This window comes from Saprolegnia diclina (assembly GCF_000281045.1).
Source record: "Saprolegnia diclina VS20 unplaced genomic scaffold supercont1.23, whole genome shotgun sequence".
NCBI classification, from domain to species: domain Eukaryota; phylum Oomycota; class Saprolegniomycetes; order Saprolegniales; family Saprolegniaceae; genus Saprolegnia; species Saprolegnia diclina.
The window spans coordinates 485,329-493,070 of NW_008246090.1; the positions used below are offsets into that span (position 1 = coordinate 485,329).

The 7,742-nt window shown below is 59.4% G+C and overlaps 3 protein-coding genes across 3 annotated transcripts; all 3 read right to left on the bottom strand.

Annotated features, from left to right (window-relative positions):
* Positions 1-799: 799 nt before the first annotated feature.
* Positions 800-2,579, bottom strand: SDRG_07950 (hypothetical protein). The gene is made up of 3 exons (XM_008613813.1): positions 2,277-2,579; positions 1,665-2,220; positions 800-1,615 (listed from the first exon to the last, which is right to left on the bottom strand). Exons 1-3 carry the CDS (start codon positions 2,472-2,474, stop codon positions 912-914), a joined length of 1,458 nt encoding a protein of 485 aa, XP_008612035.1. The 5' UTR covers positions 2,475-2,579; the 3' UTR covers positions 800-911.
* A 320-nt stretch (positions 2,580-2,899) lies between these two features.
* On the bottom strand, positions 2,900-4,352 carry SDRG_07951 (hypothetical protein). The gene is made up of 2 exons (XM_008613814.1): positions 4,185-4,352; positions 2,900-4,136 (listed from the first exon to the last, which is right to left on the bottom strand). The coding sequence occupies exons 1-2, from the start codon at positions 4,311-4,313 to the stop codon at positions 2,988-2,990; spliced, it is 1,278 nt and encodes a 425-aa protein (XP_008612036.1). The 5' UTR covers positions 4,314-4,352; the 3' UTR covers positions 2,900-2,987.
* A 1,235-nt stretch (positions 4,353-5,587) lies between these two features.
* On the bottom strand, positions 5,588-7,085 carry SDRG_07952 (hypothetical protein; the record flags this gene model as incomplete). Its single annotated transcript, XM_008613815.1, has 2 exons — positions 5,588-6,820; positions 6,870-7,085. The coding sequence occupies 2 exons, from the start codon at positions 7,083-7,085 to the stop codon at positions 5,588-5,590; spliced, it is 1,449 nt and encodes a 482-aa protein (XP_008612037.1).
* Positions 7,086-7,742: the final 657 nt, after the last annotated feature.

Consider the following 7,742-nt stretch of genomic DNA (forward strand, 5'->3'; position numbering starts at 1 on the left):
CGTGTCACGTCTGTTCACGCCCAGACGACGTCATTGGGTTTTTGACGTGCAGCGACCAGTGCCATTGTCAACCAATGCCGCATCGCGCCTTTCTCTCTAGTGGCAAATTACGCTGGCGCGCGACCACGGCGAGAAGCGATCTCGGACGCTGGGCGATGTCGAAGGCATTTTTGCTGCCATCGAAGCCAACTGGGTTCACGACAAGACTCGACACGGCCGGCGGCGTTGCACGACTCACCAAGTTGCGGTGCGACAGACGGCCATCCGTGCCCCCACAGGAGCCGCTGCCGACGGTCGTACGGGACTATTGCCCTGGACATTCCAGGACCATAAACGTGTTTCGCGTGATCACGGCGTTGCAAAGACCTGGTATACCTAGAGACTATAGAGCTTACTCTACATCATTGCCCTCGGAAGGAACCGTTGTGCTCAAATTCTTCGTACGTTGTTTGTACGATACTATGCACAAACGAATGAAACAGTCTGTGTACTGCCGATATCCTTGGCGTTGCTCTGTGGTTTGTCGTCGTGCCGGCGGGTTAGGGCTCGAGATGGGGCTAGGGTTTGAACCGCACGCGCGATAGGTTGTTGATAAAGCGTGGATGGCACACCTTTCGGCCTGTATAGTACGTTGTAGCTCAATTGGTTGTAGCTGTTGTTGAAGTGAGTTGTTCACATGCAGTCTCGTGATAATCGTTGCCGTGATTGTCAGCACAGCAGCAGGAAGATTCGTCAGCGTCGAGCGGATGACACGGTTGTTGCGTTCGAGCCAACATGCTACGGTACGTCGGTGTCGATGTAATGACATACTGCATGTACTGAGTATCAGCACGAGACTTCAAGCAAAAGTGAAGCGAAAACGTGCACATACTACTGTTACGACGACTTGGTTATCACGACTGTCGCAGATCCTACGCCGTTGGCGAGTCGTCTTCGGTCGACAACTTGGCTTCCATGCGCGCGACCGCTTCTGCGAGCTTGGAGATTTGCGTATTGTGTTCTTCGAGCTTTCCAAAGAGCGTGCCTTGCTGCGTCGCGATCTGCTGCTGCGTCTCGGTCGTCTTGCTCAATAAATTCATCAGCATGGCTTCCATGGACGGCGAGACGCCTTCCGTCGAGGGCACGACTGCTGCCGCTAACGGCGTACTCGGGGGCGTGCTGGGGGGCGGTAGTGAGATGGGCGCGGGCTCGAGCGATCGCTTCCGCACCTTGGCCATCTCTTTGATCTCGTCCTGCTGCCGGTCGAGCGTCATCTGGTCCATCGACGGCGCCGACGACGACCGATTCATGGACCGCACGCCGCCCTTGATGCTGCAGTGCGCAGGCAACATCTTGCGCTCTAAAAGGAGCTGTGACGTGAGCTGCGCGAGCTTGGTGAGCTTGAGCGTATCGACGTCATTCAGACTTGAGCGCGGCTCCGAGTCGACGACAAACACCGTGCCGATGCACACGTTTTCGACTATGATCGGTGCGCCCGCGTAGAAGCGAAAGCTCGTGCTCTCGGTGGTCACGAGGGGGTTCTTGCAGAAGCGCTCATCTCTCGCCGTGTCGAGGACGACCGTCACGTCCAAGAGGTACATGGTGTGGGCGCAGAACGACACCATGGCGGGCATTTCTACATACGATTTGAGTTGGGGTTTTGAGCGTAGAGATGGTCTGTGTACCGGCTTGGCCGAGGCCCAGATACGCTTTGAACCACTGGCGCTGGTGCTTGTAGTCCATAAACGCAACACACGCAGCCTTGCAGTGCGACGACACCGACTTGCGCGCACTCGAAGCGATGCGGTCAAACGCATCTTCGCGCGGCGAGTCGAGTATGTCGAGCAGCTGGAGCATCTCGGTCGTCTGCTTCTCGACCGGCGATGGCACGGGCGGCGGCTTGGGCCACGGGTACTCCCAGTCATAGTCGAGGCGGTAGCTGCAAAGTTGCATCTCCGTCTCGTTGCTATACGCGCTGCTGATGTTGCTTTGGCTCGTTACGCTCATGTGGTCATCGTGGAAGACAAAGAACGACGACGACGAATGCGACGGGTCGTGCACATCCGAGATGACTGTGTGGCCCGAGCTGCGCCGGTCCGGGCGGCGCGCGTCCACCGGGGCGTGCATCACAGGTATCTTCTGGACGCAGACGAGGCAGACCTGTGCGACCGTCGGCTGCTCGTGCCGCGCGAGCACGAGGCGCTGGGGCACACGGCACTTGCTACAAATGACTTCGCCGCACTAGGGTCGCGTCCTGAGCCATCAAGAGTCGCTACAGCTTTGGAGAGAAATGATACCATGCGGCAGTTGTGCTTGCGGCGCAGGAGTTTGTTGAAGACCTTGGCGCACACATAGCACTTGCGGCGATGGCCATGGTCGACCCAGTCGTCGGGGTGGATGATCTGCGAGATCGCGAGCGGGGGCTGGCCAAAGTCGAAGCGCCCGGACGGCGTCTTGGGACTCTTGCGCGCGAACGGACTCTTGGCTCCGTCCATAGCACTGCGCTCTATTGCTGTCGTCGTCTCGTCGTCGTGCCGAACGCGGTGTGTCACAAGGCTGTCTTTGCCAAAGCGGGTCGCCTTAAATAAGGGCCATGCGTGTCAAATCACCGATTCGAACCGACCAAAGTCCGAAATCGACGGTGACATTCGGACATGTCCGAATTAAAGTCATGTCGAATTCGGATTTGACATGGACGTTTCAAAGAAGCTGCACGCGTGGCACCAGCTGGTACTCGAGATCCGACAGTGCACCTTGCACAGCGATGACGCTTCGACGCCGTCGACCCGCGACACGGCGAAGGCTTGTCGACCGTGGAAGTGCCTTTGGGTCGTGGCAGTGGCAATCGTATCCACAGTGTTGCTACAATGCAAGGCTTGTGACGGACGGTGGCGTGATCCGAGTGGTCTGCTGACCACAGCGATCTCCATGGCGTTGCTTACGACACATCAACTATTATATTAACATACTGACGCGCTCGACAGACGAGCGACGTCATTTGGAGGCGCTTAGAGCGGGCAGAGCTTCGACTCCATGCGCTTCACGGCCTGTGCGAGCCGGTCAATCTGCTCCGTGTGTTGACCAAGCGTCGCAAACATCGAGCCTTGTTGCGACGCCAAATGTTGCTGCGTCTCGGTCGTCTTGCAAAGTAGATCGAGCAGCATGTCTTGCATCTTTCCGTCGCCCTCGACCCCTTTGCTTGTCGGTTCGATGGGCGAGGACGTCACGGGCGGCAGCAGGTCGAGCATCGGCGGCATCGGGCCGAGCGATGGCGCCGGGCCAAAGTCGGGCGTGAGCCGCACCGTCGGCGCTGGCTCAATCGACTTGATCAGCGACCGGTCGTCAAACGACGCGGCTTGGCGTCGCCGCCGATGCCGGTAGCGCAACTCGAAGACCCGGCGCTCCTCCATGTCCTTCATGATGCTTTGTGCGAGGCTCTCGAGCGTCCCGAGCTTTTCGCAGTCAGTGCGCGGCGCTGTATCAAACACGGCGAGCGTCCCGATTACGTGGCCGCCCGGTGTCGTCAATGGCGCGCCGGCGTAGAAGCGAACGCCGCTCTCGACGAGCGGGCTGCGCTCAAAACGCGAGTCCAGCGTGGCGTTGAGCACGGCTTGTGGCCGCCCCGAGGCGACCACCGCCTCGCAGAACGCGAGTTTTCGTGGCACCGACGTCTTGGCGAGCCCGAGCTTGGCCTTGAACCACTGCCGGTCCTTGTCCATAAAGCTCACGACCGCGATCGGACACTCCATCGTGTTTGCCGCAAGGTCGCACCAGATGTTGAACGTCTCGTCCGGCGGCGAGTAGAGCACGTTATACGCCTGGAGCGCTTCGAGTCTATCGGCTTCGTTGGCTTTCTCAGCTGCGGCGTCCAAGTCCACCTCGTCGAGCGAAGCGCCTCGGTCGCGATGCAGCGAGTACTCGATGCTGGGCACGCCATCCTCGACGAGGGGCGAAAATAGTAAGAGGTCGTCGGCCACCGGGTCGGTCGTGAAGCGGTCCGAGTCGATCGTGTACGAGAGATGCGAGGAGACGGCGGCTTTGCGCTCGGGTGGGCCTTCGAACGCGCATGTGGCGCACGTCTTGATGGGCATGTGACGCTCGGGCGCCAAGTGGACGAGCTTGTGCAAGATGCATTCTTTGCAAAAGAGCTGCCCGCACTACAGTTGGTCAACGTAAGAGATCAGCACACACGGGCGCCGACGTACGAGACGGCAGTGGTGGCGGCGGCGAAAGAGGTTGTGAAACTTCTTCGAGCACGCGTCACAGCGGTACCGCTCCTTCTTGGAGACCCATTGCGACGGCGGCAGAATGTCTTCGAAGCGGATCTCGTGCATGCGGAAGAACTTGGTAAGTGCTTCTTCGTTGCACCGTTGGACGAAGCGCCAGTGGCACCGCGCCCCATCGAGATCATCATCGCGCAGTTGCCTTCTTGTGTGTAACCAGATCGAAGTTCGAAGGCGTGACGGGGCACGCCCTCCGGTCGCGGATCCCACACATCGAAGATTCGCAGGTAACCGCCAATCGGCAAACTCGCGATCGTCCAGCACTCGTGTCGTGCTCGCGACAGCGTGCAGGTAGAAGCGATCGGCGTGGCGTTAGGACGCGATTCGAAGGAAACGTCATCGCTCAGGTGTGTGCGCCCGTCTGGCCCCAGTCGTTGAAGAAGGCCAGGCGTTTCTCACCCAAATCCCTCGCGGCTACTTGCATTTGCCACATGCGCACTGGCGCGAAATTCATGGACCAAACGAGTGCGACGATCCAGTGACGGTGCTGCCCACAAAGCGCTCCACACAATGGCCGCTTGGGTTGTCGCTGCACGCTCCTATAACCGTAGGTCTCTGCTGCCACGTGGTGCGACGGCTCGCTGGACTTAAGCGTTTGCAGCGACGTCTCCTCCACCACTCAAACGCCACCTTCTGTGGGGATCGACATCGTGGCACAAGCTCTCATCACCGTCGGTATGAGATTGCGACCCAGCCGCTCGTACTTCACGCGTTTCGAGGCGAGCGTAGCTGGCCCACCCACGTGCGTGCGTCTTGGTGCACATAATGGCTGCTTGCCGAGCACCTTCGACAATCGTACACGTGCCACCGACCTTCAACAGCCCAAGACTCAGCCCAAGGTACTCGCGCGCACCTACTTGCACACGAGCGGCTTGAGCCTTCTCCACTAGTACGGTATATTACTGTATTATAGCAACCAGTATCCAGTGACTGGCAACCGACTTCAACTCGGTCGCTGCTGCCGGCGCCAAAATGGCAACCAACGTGCGTCGATTTTTCACCAGATTTTCACGCTGCTTGAAATCCCACGCAGACGAGGCGCGATGACTAGTGACGAAGCGTGCGTATACGACGACCAGGTCTGATCGGACAGAACCAGACCCCTAGAGTAAGCTCTTCGAGTTTGCTTCTTCTGCAAGCTACCGACGACGTTTCGCAAGCAGTCGCACCTACGGTAGGTGGGGCTGGCCACCTCTTGAGGTTGCCGTTTGCTCTTTGGTGTGGGATACTGTGGTAGCCAGGGACAAAGGACGTGGAGGCGACGTAGGGCTAATATTGTTATAGGTGGTATATACTCTAGTACATGCAGCGGGTAATAATGGGGATCATGCCTTCTTGGATTCGTCGGCCATGAGCTTGGCCTCCATGCGGGCGACTGCGTCCGCCAATTTATTGATCTGACTACCGTGCGAGTTGATAGTGGCAAACATATTGCCTTGCTGACTCGCGAGCTGCTGCTGCGTCACCGTCGTGCGGCTCAGGAGATCCATGAGCATCGTCTCCATCTTGGGTGCGGGCGCGCCGGTCGCCGAGGCGGCGACAGCGGTCTCGGGCGCGGTCGCCACAAGCGCGGCTTCCGGCGCCGGCGGCGGCACCTCGGCGGCCACGGCAGGCACTGGCGCCACCGGAGCTGCCTCGGATGGTGTCGGCTCGGACACAGCAACCGACGAGTTGTTGGTCAACACCGACGACCGGTCGGTGGCACCGGACGGGCGCTCCGCAGAACCCGCCGCGAGCTTGCGGTCCTCGAGGTTCTTCATGACAACCTGCGCGAGCTTTTCGAGGGTGCCAACGTCACCTGGGTCGCGCGTCCGTGCGGCGACGTCAAAGACGAACACCGTGCCGAGCACGCGGCCCGTGCCAGGACAAATGATGGGCGCCGCGGCGTAGAACCGAATGCCGGCGCGGCCCGTGACAAGCGGGTTCCGGTCAAAGCGATTGTCGAGGGACGTGTCGGCGACAAGGATCGGCTCCTTCGTATAGACGACGTGCGCGCAAAAGGACACGTTGCGCGGAATCTCTTCCTGGATGAGGCCGACGCTCGACTTGAACCACTGCCGCGTCTCGTCGATAAAGCTCACGCCAGCGATCGAGCAATTGAGCGCTTTGGACGCGAGGTCGCAGATGATGTCAAACACATCGTCTTGCGGCGTGTCAAGAATGTCGTAGCTGTAGAGGTCCTCGAGGCGGTCGGCCTCGTCGGCGCAGGCCGGCGGCTTGGGCCACGCGTGCTCCCAGTCAAAGTCAAGGGGGTAGTCGCACGGCGTGCTCGCCGGCGGCAACTCGATGGGTGTGAGCGGCGAGTTCATCGAATGCGTCCGGCCGCTGGTGCTGTGGTAGTGGCCGCGCGAGTGCGAGTGCTCCGAGACCGAGCTGCTAAAGCCATGCGGCGCCGCCGACGCGACGGTGGCCGGCGACGGCGCGACGCCCGAGCCTTCGCCAGGCGGGTTGGCGAACCCCATAACACATTGTACACAGACGCGCGCTTCGGTTTGGCCGACGCTGGGGAGCATGAGCTGCTTCTTGAGCGCGCACGGGCTGCAGACGATCTCACCACACTATGCATAGGCATGAGACATATAGGACGATCGAGCATAGTGAGCGTACGACGCGGCAGTGGTGCTTTCGTCGAAAGGCGCTGAAATTCTTATTGCAAATGTGGCAGCGCTTGCGCTCCGAGTCCGAGACCCACGACTCCTGTGACCGCAGCGCCTCGAGGACGATGACGTTGCCCTTGTTGAGCGCGGCCGCGTCCATCTCGACGGACGCGCCCCGGGAGAGCGCCGGCTGCACCATGCTGCTCACGCTCGGCTGCTTGTTCATCCTTCCAGTCACACGTAAAAATGAGCCCTCGGTAGCTGACTGCCTTGAATGTCCGAGGAAGCCAGCCAATCAGAGCGCGCCGGCTTTGGTTACTACGAATTACACGGCACATTTCGCAGCGCAGAAGCGGCCGCGGCGATCAATTTTGACCAATCCAAAGCTACTTTATGCGAAAAAGACAGCCAATCCCAAGCGGCCAAAGCCAGATGCGTCTTGATTGGCTCTGGCCTTGGTTTGAAATCGGCATCGGATTGGGTCCCTCTGCCGCAGGGGCTTTTATTTCACGGGGCATACAAATACCAAGTGCGTTGGCCGATCAAGAGACGGCGCCGATTCTAGTGCGAGTGGCGTGTTTTTAGAACCGGCATTTTGAATCGGACGGATTATTGACGCGTTGACTGGAAGCGGAATGTATACCAGACTACTGCGACACGTATATTGCCCCCTGGGCTTTTCTACATATTCTAGCTCTTCGCGCGACGATCCACGCGTTATCCTTCCACGCCCGAGCACTCGGTGTTCTTGAAGCTGACCCGTGACGCTTCCTTGAACAACCGAATGCGCGTGCCATGTCTGCGTTCCCAAAGCGTTCGTGCATATTGCCCGCGACATTCTCGATTGTATTCGGCTGCTCGACGTTTCGATCCCCGTCCCATG

What these genes read in the sequence shown, in the direction of transcription:
- SDRG_07950 (XM_008613813.1), bottom strand. Translation starts at nt 2,474, where the DNA reads ATGGACGGAGCCAAGAGTCCGTTCGCGCGCAAGAGTCCCAAGACGCCG. An exon ending in GCAAGCACAACTGCCGCATG is followed by an intron (nt 2,221 to 2,276) that starts GTATCATTTCTC and finishes ACGCGACCCTAG; the next exon opens with TGCGGCGAAGTCATTTGTAG. An exon ending in TCTGGGCCTCGGCCAAGCCG is followed by an intron (nt 1,616 to 1,664) that starts GTACACAGACCA and finishes AATCGTATGTAG; the next exon opens with AAATGCCCGCCATGGTGTCG.
- SDRG_07951 (XM_008613814.1), bottom strand. Translation starts at nt 4,313, where the DNA reads ATGCACGAGATCCGCTTCGAAGACATTCTGCCGCCGTCGCAATGGGTC. An exon ending in GCCGCCACCACTGCCGTCTC is followed by an intron (nt 4,137 to 4,184) that starts GTACGTCGGCGC and finishes GACCAACTGTAG; the next exon opens with TGCGGGCAGCTCTTTTGCAA.